The following is a 17,509-nucleotide window of genomic DNA, read 5'->3' on the forward strand; positions in this document are numbered from 1 at the left end:
GCTATAATTAATAATGTTCTTCCTCGAGTGCTTACAGTAGCACTTCAATGGTATATTGTAATCAGTGAATTTATGAGTGACACCTGTGCCTTTTCTGTATTAACAGATCAAAATGTTCTATAAATGTTAAACAATATCTATAGAAAGGCATTGAAAGTCTTTTAAAAATCTAAATAAAGTCCAGAAGTTATTTTCCTCTTGAAATCTTCATACATCCTTTGAAGTTTGGACCGGAACTCGTAAACAAATAATGCATCATTTACTGAGTGTGTGGGAACAGTTACCACATCATCCTCATACCTCACGTCTCCTCGTCCCAGAATAAAACTGCGCAAACTCACTGTGTTTGGGACATAAACTCCGCCCTTTTCCGGGTCAACAATGGCCGTCGGTGTGCGATTGGCTGAGCTGACTCGTCTTTGTGGAGTGGGCGGGGCTGATGCGATCTGGCGTTAATCCGACAGGGATTGCTTTTACAGCGGAGCAGTGAAGAAAAACCGTTTAAACTGCTCAAACTCCTGAAACACAGACTTTAGACGTTAAAATGTCCACATGGAAGAAATAAAAGGTTAGAAAAGCAGTTAATACGATACGAGAGTCAAACTTTGGTGGTGAGTTTTTTGGGGGACACGCCGACGGTTGACGGGGCAGTCAACATGGATGTCCTGGGGGCAACGGTGCGCCTTTGAGGAGGAATTAAGGCCGTTTCTAGGTTATTCTTATCGAAGAGCAGGTCTGGAGGAGCTGAGAAGGATTTTAAAGCAGGGTCCAGTTCACCAGGTGAGTTTAGTCTTTAAATGAGACCAGAAACGCAACTACTCACTAAAGCTGACACTTATTTTTTCCCAAAAGATAAAACCGTTTCGATTCACGGCTACGTTTCAAATTCATCCGTGAATTGTAGCTAACTATATCGCTTTTGCTATTTGCGGTCAGTTTGTTTGATGCCTGCGCCTGATTATCATATTATTCAACTTGTTTTGACCAGATTCTAACGCAGCAAGCAACATTAATCGTAGTGGTATCATAAAATTGCTGTTATTGAGGGAACTTGAAATCAAAGCTAAAAATTCCCTGTTAGTTGCTGTCAGAAAACTGAAACTTTGCGTTGATGTTGACAATAGTGATAAACCAGCCTGGCTATCAATAAAGTTATTGCTCACTGGACTCCCAGTCTGCTCCCATCTGTTGCTTTATTCGTGACCCCATGCCTCTCCAACACATCATTGCGGTGTGTGTGCGTGCGCGCGCGCGCGAACACGTGAGACTACCCAGACTGACCCCTTTTTGCATTCCAAATGAAACGCACAGATGTCCTTTTGCCTCTGTACTGCATCATTTCACTGACAGTGGTATTGTGTCCGCGGCTGTGGATCTGCTGATCCCCCGCAAACTAATACAAATAACCTGCTGCCTTTCTTATTCACACACACACACACACACATATATACACAAGTAGTGAAACCCTACCTTGTGTTACAGCTGCCTAATGCATCTCATTTAAGCACCAAATTGAGTTGAACAGGCTTGTTTTTTTTTAAAGAAACACGGTTCGTGTGTGAAAGTGGGGTTTATGTGGCATTATATCATCGTGTCATTGTCTGTGCTGTTTGTTCCCTCTGTTATATGACTTGTGGTTGCTCTGCTGCCCTGGAACACTCAACATAAGTGAAACTGAAGGGTGCTGTCTGCCTTTCTCTAAAATGATGTACGTGTATTCTTTGCATCAGCCATCTCTCCTCCCTCATGGTCAAGCTCTCTGACGCTTGTATGATCATTTTCTCTCAGATACTGAGAGAAGCCGAACGGGTGAACGGGTTTGTTCTCTGACGGTGGTCAAAAGGAATTCTGAGGGATCTAGAAACTCCCAAAAATCAATATCAGATACCACTACACAAACAGCAGATACACGTATTCTTTAGTCATATTGAAATGTTGACCTGCAGTCGGTCTTCCTCTCTCACATTTATCTGATGACACAGAGTGTGGGATCTATATTCCAGGTTGATGATTGCTGGTTGAAATGAGTGTTTATGGACTGGGTCAGAGTGTAGTCATTGTTTAAGAAGAGTTTCAGTGGCTGATATGTGTACACACCCACGTATTCTGTTCTCTCTGGAGACATGTGAATGTTGACGGTGTCTGTGTCACTTTCAGATGTTAAGGCTGTGGAGGCGAGACGTGCCACTCTCAGAGAGGCTGGGAGAGGACTCTCCTCTTGTCGGGGCTCCTGGCCGCCTGCCCACCGCAGTCCCGATGGGGCCAAACATATCGTGGCTCCCCGAAGCCCCGCTGCTGGGCCCGGACCAGCCGATCTTCTTGATGACTCCGGCAGCACAAGCTGTGTCTGGCTTCTTTGTCTGGACTGCGCTTATCCTCACCTGCCATCAGGTAACAGCTTCCCAGCAAGTGGTTCATAGATGGTTGAAGCGATCCTGCGAATACACACATCTGGGAAGGCTAGGGGTTGCTTGGCAACATCCCTTGGCAGATGCTTTTGACACTGAGCATCAGCACAGGGACACATACAAAAGTGAAACTTGTGGGTAGATTAAACGCTTCTGTCAGATCTGAGCCGAGCCAGACTTTGATTTCTTTCACAGATGATGTCAGGGAATGTATTGATTTTAAAGGTCAGTGATACTGTCATACCGGCAAACAGAAAGAAGTTAATGATACATGATCTGGTTAATTTTTGTTTTTACTGTCCAAGTTCTGTTTTAAGGCTCAGAAAACCTCCTCACCAGCTTAGCTTCTGCACTCACTGCAGTCTTTCTAATAGAGGGGAAGCAGCTTTTTTTGCTGATGACACAAAACGTCACGATAGGTATTCTACACGTAGCCTCCCTTATGATAAACCATATTCTATTTTGAGTTTGTGCTTACTTTTAATGTTACATCACACATCATCCGGACTGATGCACAGATGCATAAAAAGCTGATTCTGTTTCAAGAGGTTTTGAATTTTCATTTTTCTGATCTATCAATTCTAAAAAAGTCTCTTCTGTGTGTCCCAGATCTACATGCACCTTCGTTTCTACAGCTCGCCCAAGGAGCAGCGCCACATCGTGCGGATCCTCTTCATTGTTCCCATCTACGCCTTTGATTCCTGGCTCAGCCTCCTCTTCTTCACCAATGACCAGTACTACGTGTACTTTGATACAGTCAGGGACTGCTACGAGGGTGAGGATGTGTTTTTATCCCTTATATGCCATATTTAAAGGTTTTTATTCACACCCAGGACCCACTAGGATAATAACTGTCATTAATGGAGAGAACTCACTGAGGTCATTCCTTCTCATCTCTACTGGGACAGCTCAACATTATCCCAACATGTTGAGATAATGCCATAGTGTTTTTTTTTTCTTGTTCCTCATTATACTTTTAACATTTTAGTGTAACACGACAGCACTTTGCTATACCTACATCTTTTTCCCTGTATACATTAAGATCTTTGCATCCTCATCATCAGAACTCTGGTTTGGAAGTAAATTGTGGTTGTGTTAGGATAACTTGCTTCTAAAAGAAACCATAGGCGGACTTCTTTACAACATGGCCTCGGCGTGAATTCAGAAAAGTTGAAGCTTTTGTGAGTGGCTGGGTGACGCAAACGCAACTAACGCTTTAAAACGCGATGCTCGAATCTCTGACTACTGATCCTTTGACAAGCCAGAAGGCGGTGAAAGACAGTTGGACCAGCTCCACTCTTCATTTACGTCAGCCAGTCGTCACGATTAGGATGGAAATAGTCCGATCACTGTGACCCTCATTGTCACGTGCTCTGTTGTCAAACAGATGATGTCTCATTCCCTATATATGGGTCTGCTTTTGACAGGAAGCGCTGTGAATATTGTGGTTGTCAGATGGCTTTCTCATACAGATGAATCCCCCCCGGGCCATTGACTTTTTTTTTTTCTCACTCTTCCTCTGCACTTTTGTACTTCTGTTTCTTCTTCTTGTCTCTGCTTCTCCCCTGCCTTCCGTCCACCTCCCATTTGCCCTCATCTTCTTACAATACTGCAGGGCCCTGCCCAAATCTTTCCCTCGGCAACCTGTTGCATGGCAACTGTACTCGCAAATCTTCCTCATCAACTACACAGGCTGCATTAGATAATGAGTTCCTCTCAACCAAAGTCGCTGCAAAGTTCCCGTTCTCATTGTGTGGAGGCCTACTGTATCGCCGTGGCAACTAGCGCCACAGACGGGCGTCCTTGGGGAAGAGTGAATGAGCATAATGGTAAACAGCTGAGAGAGCTGCTCAAAGCAGATCAGGCAGCTCTCATCGCTCTGCTCAGTAGACATGTTTCATAAGACTTGGACACAGAAAAGGCATGTGTGGTATTTTCCATCTGCAATACTGTGTGACAGGTATTGGATGTAAGACAATGGGTGGTGACGGAGCTGCAATGAGTGTGTGGGTTGAATAAGTAGAGCGTGAGAAAAGGAGAATTTAATAAGTCAGCTGCAGAATGCCGACGTAATAAGAATCCCTGCCAGCAGCACGACTGATATCTACTTTAAGATTGCTGTACGCGTGCACCCTCTTTAACGCAAGCACGCCCACATTTCAAAGTTAACTGACACACGCCTTCAGCCCTGATTTAGTCACACAAGCGCATCCACCGTGCAGCGGTGTGCGAGCATACGTGAGCACATAAACAGAGCTAGGACGTTCCTCCGGGGTTAACAGGATTAGCCCAGTTGTGTTTTTCAGGAGCTTCTTGATCGTCATCTGCCTCTCACTGAAGCAGCAGAGATAATCCATGGGTCACAAGGGATGTTATTCAGCCGGGGAAAGGGTTGTGTGTTCATCGCTGTCATGCCTTGTGGATAACACCTGACCACACACTAACCCGTGAGGATTTGTGTCACCATGGGGGCAGAAATTAAGATCTGCGACGGTAGAGAGCACCATTTTTACGATTAAGACTTGGGTTCAGGGTTGAAGTTAGAATATGAATGCTTTCTGTCAACAAGTAGCTCCCGCGGGGATAGTGAGGTAAGGTGTGGAGGCACCGCAGTCAGCACTCAGTGTTTGATATGCACAGGAAGAACTTGACCAGGTTCCTGTATGTGTGCTGTTCAGCTTAATTGCTTTGTCCAGGTTCTCCTCGTTGTTCTGGACAGCAGAACAGCAGCAGAGTCATTCCTCTCTGTGGGTCCTGATAAATGTAAATAAACTTCCCTGTTGTCTGATGCTGTGTAAACTTCTATTTTGACAGCGGTAAACTTAGCTGAGAGTCTGAATCAGTTTGCTCGACATTTTTACCGTTAGAACAAATGTGGTCAGCTGCTGTTCTGAGCTGCAGCCACCGCAGCTCGTTTGAACACGATCACAACTAAGAAAACAGGATTCCGCAACACATTTCCCAGAAGATGAAAACAAATGTGACGCAAAGTGACGTGCTTCGTTGTTCTGTGACTGCGAGGTTACTGTGTGATGAATGGACCGAGTGATTTACTGCCGTGTTGTTCACATCAAACTGTTTCTCTCTGTCGGAAGCTTCTTATCTGAACTATTTTTAAAAGCCGTATTAATCCCTTCATTTGGAACAAATGCGTTCAGATGTGTAATTCCCAACAATAATACGCCGTCAACATTTCAACACGTCACGTTGGCTCAGTTTCAGACTCACTGTCTTGAATTACCGTGACACTCGAATAAAATCAAGCCCAAACAAATGCTGCGAATTATCTTTACCTGTGATGAAAATGAAATGTCCCCCGTCCAAAAATGGGCACGTTCATGAATGTATTAGCATAGCACCACAGCTAGCCAAATTGTCCTCCTCATTCAATTATTTCACATAAATGTTGTTCATTTGACTCAGTTCGACTCCTTCTCTCCTCGTTTCTCTGCAGCATTTGTAATCTACAACTTCCTGAGTCTGTGCTATGAATATCTGGGAGGAGAGAGCGCCATCATGGCAGAGATCCGTGGGAAACCCATAGAGTAAGTTTCAGATTTGGTAATAAAAGTATTTGATTCCAACTTAGCATGGATCAAAGTCCCTAAGGTTTTAGATGCATCTCCATTCAAAGCTATTGTTCTGCATATTTTCCTTTTCCTTATGCATCCGGCACATTTTGCCCCATTCATGTTTAATTACTACAAATTCTTACGCTATTGCGACCGTGTGTTTGTGCACTTCAGGTCCAGCTGTATGTATGGTACCTGCTGCCTGAGAGGAAAGGCCTACTCCATAGGCTTCCTACGATTTTGTAAGCAGGCCACTCTGCAGTTCTGCGTGGTCAAACCGCTCATGGCTGTCATCACTGTTATCCTGCAGGCCAACGGCAAATACAAAGATGGAGACTTCAAGTGAGTGCTGCACCCTGGGGAAGGAAGTAGATCAATGTATTAATTTCTCAGTTTTGTAATTGGAGGAGCTGACAGTGAGAACATGGTTGAAGTTACCTATGCAGGTGCTTTAAAGCATTCTTTATATGAACCGACAGCTCCAGGACAGTCTCTTATTTTCTTCATTGTTTTTCAGTTAGGGACTTCAATGAGAAAGATGGCTTTCAGCATGACCTCTAATCATAGATAATCGGAACTAACCTATCCTCAAATGACCCACAAAGCAAAACCACTAACTCTCTGATCACTTCTCCCTCCAGTGTTGCCAGAGGATACTTGTACGTCACCATCATCTACAACATCTCAGTTAGCTTGTCCCTGTACGCCCTGTTCCTGTTCTACTTCGCCACCAGGGAGCTGCTCAGCCCTTACAGCCCCATGCTCAAGTTCCTCATGGTCAAGTCGGTCATCTTCCTCTCCTTCTGGCAGGGTACACAGACTCCACTGCACACCACGTTATGTTTGTGAAATAAAACGTTTGCATAATGCTGCATGTAAAGGTTGCTGTGCTCTCACTGAGACCCGTTTTATTATTTGTGGGCAGGCATGTTGCTGGCCATCCTGGAGAAATGCGGGGCCATCCCTCAGATTAACTCTTTGGAGGTGTCTGTCGGCGAGGGAACAGTCGCTGCCGGCTACCAGAACTTTATCATTTGCATCGAGATGTTTTTTGCGGCGCTCGCCCTGCGGCACGCCTTCACCTTTAAAGTCTACATGGACAAAAGTCTGGATTCACGAGGTGAGCAAAGAGGCCCAAAGAAACCAAACCAAAATGTAATATCAAGAAGGAATGTCTTACTCTGAAATATTCCAAAATAGGCCTTTAAGTTGATTGTCCTCCATTTGATTCTGTCTGTTCTCCTGAGTCCTTATTTCTTTTTGTTGCTTCTCCTTTAATTCTTTTCTTTTCCGACACTTCCTGTGCTCTTCATTGGTCATTTTCTCTTTTCCCGTTTGTATGGCTCTGTCTTCATATCTGTCTTTTCTTCACTGCTGCACCATAAAGGACCTGTTCCTACGTATGGAGAGTTTGGTAGGTTTAATACTGGCGACGGTTACCACCCCTCCTTCTGTGTGTGTGTCATACATGGGCTTAGATTAGTAGTTTTAAGCCGGTTTCTGTTCACCTAAGCTTTTTCTTCATTTGTGGGCTTCCCTTTTACTGTCTGTTGTTGTGGCTCCATCCTGTCTGACATCCCTCTACATCTTTGAAGCCCTTTTCTCTTCTTGTCTTCTTTATATCCTCTCTATATCACACCTGCTGTTCGTGTATAAATTCTCTACTTCCCCTCGTCTTTGTCACCCCCCTCCCCCTCCTCTTTTTGTCTTACTCTTTTAATACCCTCTAAATCACCCCTTCTGCTCTTGTCCCTAGTTCTGTCCCTTTTTTTCTCGCACTAAATCCATCCTCTTCCACCTCTCCTTTGACTCTGTTGTCTTTGCTGTTCTCTCTCTTCCCTCTTCATCACTCTGTTTTTTTTTATTCTCACACATTCCCTTCTTTCTTTCTCCTCTGTGCCTAAAATACTATAAATCCAGCCCTTAAGTGTTTAACCTTCCTTCCCTTTTACCCTTTTTTTCTCTCTACACCAAAGTTCCCTACACTTTAACATGCCCTTAGACAGTCTTCCTTCCCACCTTTGCTCTTGGCCTCTAACTCCTCTCTCATCCTTGGACTGCAGGCCGCTGCGCCCCGATGAAGAGCATCTCCAGCAGCTTAAAGGAGACAATGAACCCAGGTGACATGGTTCAGGATGCCATCCACAACTTCTCCCCAGCCTACCAGCAGTACACCCAACAATCCACGCTGGAGCAGGGGGCACCGGCGCCCGTCTTCCGCACCCACGGAACCGTCGGCGCCCGCGGTGACACAGAGAAAACCCTCCTGCTCAGCTCGGACGATGAATTCTAGAGCGAATAAATGTCAGAAAGGCTCACTTTAAAGACTGTTAACTGTGGATGGCACTTTATCCAGCCGGTCCTCATCAATGTGGGACTGATTCAAGTTTGTTTGTTATTTTCTCCTTGGGACTGATCTTAAATGCCAGAGCCTTCCTACATAAACATTTCTGCATCCACATTGCCCAATTGTCTTATTTGGTGGGAAGACTTGGCGCTGAAGTGTGTGTCATGCTTGGTTTCTGGCTTGGACCGGAGTTTATTTTTGCATTTCAGCCGCGTCATCTTTCCGTCGCCCAAATGTGTCAAAACACTCGTCCTAACTGACTTTTTGTTTTGTTCTTGCCGCCACAAAGGTGTGACGACAAGAACCATCCGTCAAAAAACACGAGTTGACGTCACTCATATCGATCAGTGTTGTTGTCGATACGTCACAGATGAGCCGGAGGGTGGAGCGGCTTATAGATTTATGCGGCACACGCGCTCCAGCGGGCAGCAAACGTGAAGAGAGGCCACCCAGCAGGCAGGATTACACTCGTGTAATCGGGGCGTGATTTGAACGGCGGGATTAAAGCTGGTGCTGGTTCACTCACACAGCAGAACTCAGCAGGCCTCAATGTAGGTTAAATGGATTGAAGGGGAAAAACCGTGGATGCAAATAGGCTAAATCTCACTTTAGATGCCTGGTCTCGTTGACGGAGTTACGCCTTTTTGTCCGTTTGTGGATTCTTTCGTCCAAATATAAAGCGGGACACGGTTCACATGCATATTCTGAGTACGAGTGGCGTAACGGGTCTGATCAAATCTCATGCTGGATTTATTTTTTTTTCTTTCAAGGCCTCACAGCTCTGACTGGCCCCCACTTATTGGAGAACAAGCAACTGAGTGTGTTGTTTGTATTTGCCCCGAAGCCCCCGCTGATGTAACGTCTCTCCTCTGGTCAGAATTCAGTATTTTGAACGGGTTTTTTTTTTTGGTTGTTACAATGATCTCCAGTTTAACTACATTTGCACAGTTCTTATCTGAATAACCCCCCCCCCCCCCCCCCCCTCGCATACTGTTGTTTCTTTCCCTTTTGGATTCCTTTCTACAACACAGCCTTTATTGGTTACATTTCACCACAGACAGATCTGCTTATTTTCTTTACTCATAACTGGAGTTCTTGAGTCATCTGAATGAGTCATACTGAAAAATGCCGACGTGTTTGCCTGTAACCTCTTTGCTGCTTTTGCTGTAGCTGGGCGCAAACACCAGGGGGACACGTAGAGAACTTTTACAACTCCTCCACAAGCGCACACTTCAAGCTTGGGTGCACGTTAAGCAGAAAATGCTTCGCCTTTGTTGCATTTTGACCCTTTTTTCTTCAGGAATAATCCTATTGCTGTTTGCAGTTTTCATCAGTAAACGCAGGCTTCAGGTGAAGCAGGAACACACGCTGCAGTCTCACTCACTCTTACTGAAGAAAGAGGAGCTGCAGCCTTGTTTTTAGCCCTTTTACAGAGCAGATTATCTTTTTTTTTTGTTTTTTTTTGTGATGGTTGTTGTTGCAAGTCCAATCAGCAGGTGGTGTTAGCCTGATTGTCCTTAACTTTGAATTTCAAAGAAAAACAGACAGCATGTCAGTCTTGCCACACTTTGAATGCCATAATTCACTCATGCACTCTTACTTTAACATCTTTACAGCGATGCTATTCGGTGATGTGTGTGTGTGTGCGTCTGTAGGTCTGAGGAGATGTTTTAGACTAATGTTATATATAAAGTTTTAAGTGCTATCTACAGGAGGAGTAGGTGAGGCGTGTTGAAATAGGAATCTGCTGTAAAGGCTGAAGAGAGACCTTGTTTTTTAAAATATATATCGCTTTTCGGTTTCTAGTTCTTTGTATAAGCTACTCACGATGCTACTATTTTAATGTCAAGCTGATAAGCAGAGAAGAAAAAAATAAACATTTAGTCTGTATTTAAGTTAACCACTTGTATTTTGGTCTGATTCATGCCGTGATATGTTGTCACGTTTTTTTCCTTTCTTTATTTTAACTGTACTAACCCTGAACTACAACCCCATTCCAGAAAAGTTGGGACGCTTTGCAGAATGTTATTAAAAAAAACAAGGAAATGATTTGCAAATCTTATCAACCAATAGGATGTTCACAAAAGAACACGGTGGCGGCAATGTGTCAAAAAAAAGTTGGGATGGGGGCAAAAGAAGGCTGGGAAAGTAAGAAAGGAGGAACATGTTGAAGCTGAGCGGGTTAACAGGTCAGTCACAATTTAAAAAGAGCACCTTTAAGAGGTAGAGTCTCATTTTACACAGCGTCCTAACTTTTGTGGAATTGGGGCTGTAGATCGTCAGGGCTGCACTCAGTCCTTCGAGGACATTTTTCATACCAGGAGGGATTAATAACACTTAATAGCTCAGTGTCGTGTCCCAGTAAAGCCTGACAGTCAACAGCGGCACCTTTCCTTCTCTGAAGAAGCGATGCTGCGTGTTTTTGGTTTGATTTGAGATCCTTCAGATGAGAAATGACATGTTAAACATAAAAGTTATTAACTGTAAATGTGTTTTGTTTTTGTAACATGTAGCCAGGGCATGATTGATGTGAAATGCTGTTATAGGTTGTATTGCATTGAAAAACTGTTAACTCTCATGTGCCCCTTTCACGATTCTTGATCCTTTGGCCAAATCACAACTACAGTGACGGAACAATCGCTTATTCGTTTTAACGCCGTTTTATGGACTTAAACTGGACAATTAATATTTGTACAGAGTGAATATCTGCAAGAGAGTAGGACTTTCTGTGTATGATCCATAAAGGTAGCTCTTAATGCCGTGAACGACTATGTAATAGTTCTTAGCTAAATTGGATGAGCTGGAAAACACTATGAATAAGTGTGAATCTTGAGTTTTGGGGTAAAAGTCTGTTTAAATGCATCAAAATATATAATTATTAAAAAAAGAAAAGAAAAGCAGTGTGTCTGGGCTTAAAAATACACCGGCACAGCATTCGTACTGGAAGCTGGACGTTTGATACGGCGTGACAACACATCCTGTTGCCCCACTTCCTCCCTGCGCCACGTGCGCACTTCGCTGTTCCAACGCAGCCGACAAGCACCAGCTTATGTACAATATGTACAACATTTATTATAATTAATATATAAAATAGACAATGTACTTAAATTTTCACAATAGAAAAAATACAGGTAATAAATACAAAGACCATTTTTTGTTTTGCAGGTATTACAAAACATCCAGCACAATCTGACAGATGTGAGACGATAAAATATTGTGAATAAATGCTTTGTCACAACGATATTCATATATAGCTAAATATATATGCCTCATATTTAGGAGTTATTTGTCAACACAGTTACCGTGTTACAATGCCTACTCGAATATAGAATATTGCTAGCACTATTCAGTGGCCTGAACTCCAGGAAATATAGATCTGTTCGAGTCGGGAAGACAAATCCTGACTGAAGCAGACCAACGTCTGATGGGGGACTTCAAGTGTATCTAGCTCCACCTCTCTGCACTTTCCTTTTCAGCCTGCCTTTCCTACTTTCTTTCCCCGTCACCCCGCAACTCCTCGGCCCTCTCGTCTCCCTCCTTCCCATCAGAAACCGCTTCCTCTTCTCGTCCCACCTGCTCTCCTCTAAACTCTCTGGATGTTCCCGCCCCGCCGACTCGGAAGCATCCTCAGATTTTCACACAAAGGACGTACAAATCGTCATAGAAAAATAATGTCCCTCCGAGAATCCACTATGACAAGCCGGTACAAACGCACACAGAAATAATCAAACAGCAATATGGCCATTGGCTTTGAATATTCCTATCCAGCTAATCAGAAAACATTTTGGAATCATCGTTGCCACACAACACAATAATTAGACATGAGAACATCCTCAGACTAGTCAAAAGTACTTTTGAAGACACGTAGAACATCACAGCACTCGTTAGCTTGTCTTTTCATAACATCTACTTTTAAATACAAATAAAATATAGAATATATCTCTTATAAATGTCACTCAACATTTTCGTCTCTCGGCGGCACGTACAAACATTACAAATAAACACAGAACGGGGAATGTACGCGGAGGGTTTGCATTGGTGTGAGCGGAATTCCCTCCAGACGCGACTGCTCCGGCGCTTTCTCTCTCTCTTTGTTTTGAAGAGCAAAAATGACATTGCGGGGGGGTCGGCGGAAGCCACAACGGACCGTCACGCAATCACTGCACAACGGGGGGGTTGGTGAAATGAGTAATGTGAAAAAAATTCAAATCCACAGACGGAGAAAGAGAGAGAAAGTGATGCGTGGTCGCGAGTAGGCAAGATGGAGCGACTGCAGTCCATTTTCACTTCTTTCGGCTCCTACGTACGCTGAAGGCACAGAGCTGAGGTGAGAAATGTGACCACACGCCGTACAGAGAGACTCTTCCCACACGGTGAAAGGTGGAGATCGGGTGGGGAGAAGTGAACTCGCTGAACTATATGGTGGACTTTCAGCAGAATCTCTCAATTTGCTCTCTAAATATTAAGAGCAAAAGCAGGCGTGTCTGTCTGCTTTGGCCTGTGGACCTTTGAGGGAGCTCCAAATATATTACATGAAGATGATCTATTGAAGATAATCTGGGAATTATTCATCCACAAAGGTCACAGCTAATTTCAGACTAGAAATGTGTCAGAAATGCAAACGTTGTAGAGTTGTGGCATGAAGCTGCACACAGGTCCGCTCCTCCCTGCCGTTAATCGGGGGCCACAAACGGAAGCAGGAAGACGGCCCCGGCCTTGCTGACCGAGCACGTCGGAGCCCGATGCCTCGTGCACATTTAACCACATCCAACTCAGAATTCCAAACTTTGAAGTGGCTGAAAAGAAAAGCACTTTTTCAGTCAACTAAACTGCAGCGTCACACACACTGCGGCAGTCAGAGGACACCTCCGCCCGTCCTGGATGACGCTCCTGTTCCTCACGTGGAAAATATTAGCCAAGCGCTCGCTGCTCGGTGACATGACGCACCTTCCTGCGCTGAAGTGAGCGATTCTGAGTGACAAAACATTTAACAAGGCGCAACGCAGACAAGCATTTAGTATTTTTCTACTACCATAGTCTTCCTCTTCTTCTCTTCTCTGTGTGGGTATAGTATATGTATGCCTACAGGTGTGTGGATGTGTGTTTGCACTGCAGACCGTCTACCACCCCCCCTCCCCCAGTCAAGTTCCAGGAGCTCCTTCTACGACGGCTCCTGTTCTCTCTGTGACTGAGGCTGCGGTGGACTCTTCACGATGGTGATGACCGAGGCGGTGTTGAGGCGTGGAGCTGTGGCCAGCAGGCTGCCTCCTCCAGCCTCCAGGCTCCTGGCGAACCTCTGGAGGGCAGCCAGGCGTGTGCCGAGACCCTCCAGCTCCTTCCTCATGCCGGCGTTCTCAGCCCCGAGCCGCTCCACCTCCCTCTGGAGCTCCATTTTCTGCTGCTCCAGGGCCTCTCGCTGGGAGACCCGTTTGACCCTGCAGCTGGCGGCGTAGCCCCGATTTTTCAAGGTGCGCCGGCGCTGCTTCAGTTTCTGGATCTCCTCGCGGGAGAGGCCGCGCAGGTGAAGATTTAGCTCCCGCACTGAGAGGGACATGAGCTCACTGTCTGACAGGAAGGGCACATTCTCGCCACATTCCTGCTTCACCTGAAGAAAGGAAAGGGGAAACAGGAGGAGAGGGTGTGAAAAAAAAAAAAGACAAAAAGATGTGCATGGAAGAATGCTGAACATTCTTTTCAGCACTGGAGTTTCAAAATAGTCCGAGATCATAAAGATGACTCATTCTTTTTGAGAGAAACGGCTTCTTTTCCCCCCCTCGTAGTGCGTTTTACCTTCAGAGCTTTGCTGTTTCTCTCCGTCGTCATGATCCAATTGTCTTCGGGTTTTTCCCCCCCCGAGCACCAGTTGAAACAAATATAGACACTCTGGGAAGAACAGAAACTGGATTAGAAAAAAAAAAAAAAAAAAAAGGGAAAAAAGAAAGGTACATCAATCTCATGTGACTCGACTCATTGTGTACTTCTGATCCGCTCCTGGCCTGACATTTACCATCCGCTCACAAGACAGCCAGTCATGCACGATGAAGAAAAGGAGAACCCACAGATCTTTCATGCTTCCCCCAGACGCACTCTCTCATTAAAGCCGGCGGTTTGATATGCGAGGAAGAGGAGGTTTTGAAAATGACATGCCTTTTTTTTTTTTGTTAGCTGGAACAGCGAGGAGGAAGTTATCATGTGTCTGCCCTTTGGTTGCTCAAAGCAGGTGTCCCAACCAATTCCCTCAACACTTCCTCTTGTGAACACCAACGGCTCAAAGCTTTCACTGTGACAGTGTGTGTGTGTGTGTGTGTGTGTGTGTGTGTGTGTGTGTGTGTGTGTGTGTGTGTGTGTGTGTGTGTGTGACTGTTAAACTGACCACAACTTTTAATATTTGAACTGTCACGCTTTAAACCTTTAATCATAATAAGCTCTCTATATGAAATTAAACACATCTTTTGTCAGTTGTAACTAATTCTAACGGCAGCAGTGGGACTGCTCAACGCAAACGTTCCCACATTCTTCTCACACTGATGGCACGGAGACTTCCTGCACGCCTCTTAAGGTCAGCTCGCAGATATTGTTGTGTGGGATGCAAGTAATCTCAGAGTGGGACAAATTTAACTGCTCTTTTTTCCCCTTAGTCATCCCTTTGCTGATGTAACCGTGCGCCTCAGATCGCTGTGGCGTTGATAAAATGATTCTGCACTTCAGCTCTGTACTTGACCAGAGCACACAGGGCACAGAAAGGACCACACAGCGTGCGGGTGAGACGGCACACACTGCTGACTCTGGCATCGTGCTTTTGAGATTAGCATTTAATTAACACTGACAAATGTTACATTGAGATCATAAAGCCCACAGGGTGTTTTCCCATGTTGCTTTCAACTTTCTGATCTATTGCAACGCTGGAATTTCTCTTTAGAGAGCGAAAGGCCTTTCACTAAGTCTCTCTATAGTCCAGATGTGTAGAGAACGGCATAAAGAAAGCCAACTAAGTAGGTTACATGATACTGAATGTTAGAGGAAGAATAAAAGACCACCGTGAGCTCATTTTAGGATGATGCTGATTATTCAGCAGCCTCCAATGCCCTTGTCGTTTTTACTGAGAAACAGGCTTATGTGGACATGGCACAATACCAATGATTTCTGGGTTAATAAAGAATCGCTGTGATCTCTTACAAGTTAACCCTTCTTCCTCTTTCAGCATAACAATCATGAGGGTGTGGGTAGCGTTTTGTTTTTCAAAGTAGGAGGAAAATGCTGCCTAAAGATTCTGCAGTTTCAAGTGAAACCGTAGTGTCTATAGATTCAAATTTGTTTGAGCTTCTAGGCGGTTTGAAGCGGGATCTCCAGTTGGTTACACAATCTAAAATCCTACTTGCATAAAAATCTGCGCCGTAGAAACAACTTTGGCGTTTCTAAGCTGACGTCTACGGTTGGATTATGAGCACGGGCCTCTGGGCACATACTGGGAAAAAGTTCCCCAACCTGTACGACACAGAAACAAGATATAGGAGATGGACAGAAATACAAAGCGACATCATGGATGTGTTCAGGTCTCTGCTGCTGTAGTGTGTCTGTGTTTATGACAAACCCCTTTGCTTCCACTTGTGCTCGTTTCACATTTTGTTTTGTTGCCCTTTGTGTCTCTTTCTGGTGGTTTTCCCTTTACTTTGACAGTGTTAATCTAACTGTCTTTGCTGCATCTTTGACATCTTTTAAAATTCTGAATTGATTATGTAGTTGTTTAGTCTGTAAAGTCCCTGTGGAGCTGCTTTTTGCCCAGTTTGTGTACATTTCGACCTACTCTGGGTGTCTTAGCAAACAAAGCCAAACGAAATACTTGCTCCTAAGCCCCTCAGTTTGCTAACAATAAACTGCATTTCCCGAAATGCGTAGGAAGTCCGAGGCTGCAGCAACCGTGGTTGTCCAAGCAGCCAGCGGACTCTGGCTGTTAACCGATGAGACCGCCGTTTCGTAAAGTCATGGTGATTCAGCAATAAACCCTTTGCTCAGCTCCACCAAGGCTGACAGTCAGTACAAATCCAGGAAAACCAACAGTGACCGCGACTTTTCTGTCCAAACAGCACAGGATATCCAAGTTTGTGCCTTCCTAAAAATACCACTCAGGGGATCCAGCACTGTTAAGTAACGCTACCGAAGTGGAAAGCAACAAGTGAGCGCAGCAAGGCTAACACTGAGCTATAACACGGTTCTCATACATCAAGCTCTTCAATATCAACTCAGTTTGACATCAAATGTACTAAATCGACGATAATAATCCAACTCATCTCCTAAAGTGTGTATGTATTTACTTGGTGACATCTAGAATCAAACCGTGTCCTTATACGGAAGGGAGCTGACCAGCTTAGGGTAAAGGCGTTTCAGCTATAGTAAACAGCCATCACGAGTGCCCCCGACATTAATTTAGACTTCAAATAAGCAACCGAAATAGTCCTAACACAAACAGATAAGATACGAAAGCGAGAATCAACTTTAGCTGTAAGACGATGTCAGCGTGTGGACATAAATATGAAGCTAGGCCAATTTATTCGCGTTATTTTAAACATGCTAGTAGTGTTAACAGTTAGCATCTAGCATCAACAGCTTGAGACGAGCTAAAGAGATAAAAGCAAACAGCTGCCTGCCCTTGGTCGCGAGTTGCGCGACGGATTCCATTCACCTACCTACCCGGCTGTTATCACTAAATTTAAACATTTCAACATTTTAAAGTTTGATAGTCCAGAAATTAAAACGTACCTGCTGGGCCGACGCGACTCTGGCGACTAAATGTCAGTCCGCCTTTTCCCGGAATTACTCTGCTGTTCTCTGAGGTTGGATTCTTTCATTCATAAAAAAAAAACAAAAACACAAACGACAATGACGTAAGGCTTGAAGAATGAGGGCGGAGCCAACTCCGCCCCGCGGCGTACTCCAGGAGGATGTAAACAAGGAATCCCTGCATCCCAGAACTTTTCCATTACCGGGCCCCCCTTCTCCGTTCCCAGCAAGAGCAACAACTTCGCTGGAAAAAAGTTCAAACACAGGGAGCAGTTTAGGAGCTAGTCTTTACGACCACTGCTTAACATTTTGAGCCATGCGAAAGAAAAGCTAGATCCAATAAAAATATTTTTAAAAACTCGGGTAAACGCATACGTCATACATACATACATACATACATACAT

At 44.6% G+C, this 17,509-nt stretch overlaps 2 protein-coding genes across 2 annotated transcripts; one reads left to right on the plus strand and one right to left on the minus strand.

Annotated features, from left to right (window-relative positions):
• The first annotated feature begins 452 nt into the window (after positions 1-452).
• On the plus strand, positions 453-10,227 carry tmem184ba (transmembrane protein 184ba). The gene is made up of 8 exons (XM_072373343.1): positions 453-780; positions 2,158-2,391; positions 3,018-3,183; positions 5,863-5,953; positions 6,155-6,322; positions 6,622-6,791; positions 6,906-7,100; positions 8,044-10,227. The coding sequence occupies exons 1-8, from the start codon at positions 661-663 to the stop codon at positions 8,271-8,273; spliced, it is 1,374 nt and encodes a 457-aa protein (XP_072229444.1). The 5' UTR covers positions 453-660; the 3' UTR covers positions 8,274-10,227.
• A 1,147-nt stretch (positions 10,228-11,374) lies between these two features.
• maff (v-maf avian musculoaponeurotic fibrosarcoma oncogene homolog F) lies at positions 11,375-17,335 on the minus strand. The gene is made up of 3 exons (XM_072373422.1): positions 17,085-17,335; positions 14,118-14,210; positions 11,375-13,932 (listed from the first exon to the last, which is right to left on the minus strand). Exons 2-3 carry the CDS (start codon positions 14,148-14,150, stop codon positions 13,489-13,491), a joined length of 477 nt encoding a protein of 158 aa, XP_072229523.1. The 5' UTR covers positions 14,151-14,210; positions 17,085-17,335; the 3' UTR covers positions 11,375-13,488.
• Positions 17,336-17,509: the final 174 nt, after the last annotated feature.

Source organism: Leuresthes tenuis, unplaced genomic scaffold (genome assembly GCF_036924035.1).
Source record: "Leuresthes tenuis unplaced genomic scaffold, fLeuTen1.0.hap1 SCAF_20, whole genome shotgun sequence".
Taxonomy (NCBI): Eukaryota; Metazoa; Chordata; class Actinopteri; order Atheriniformes; family Atherinopsidae; genus Leuresthes; species Leuresthes tenuis.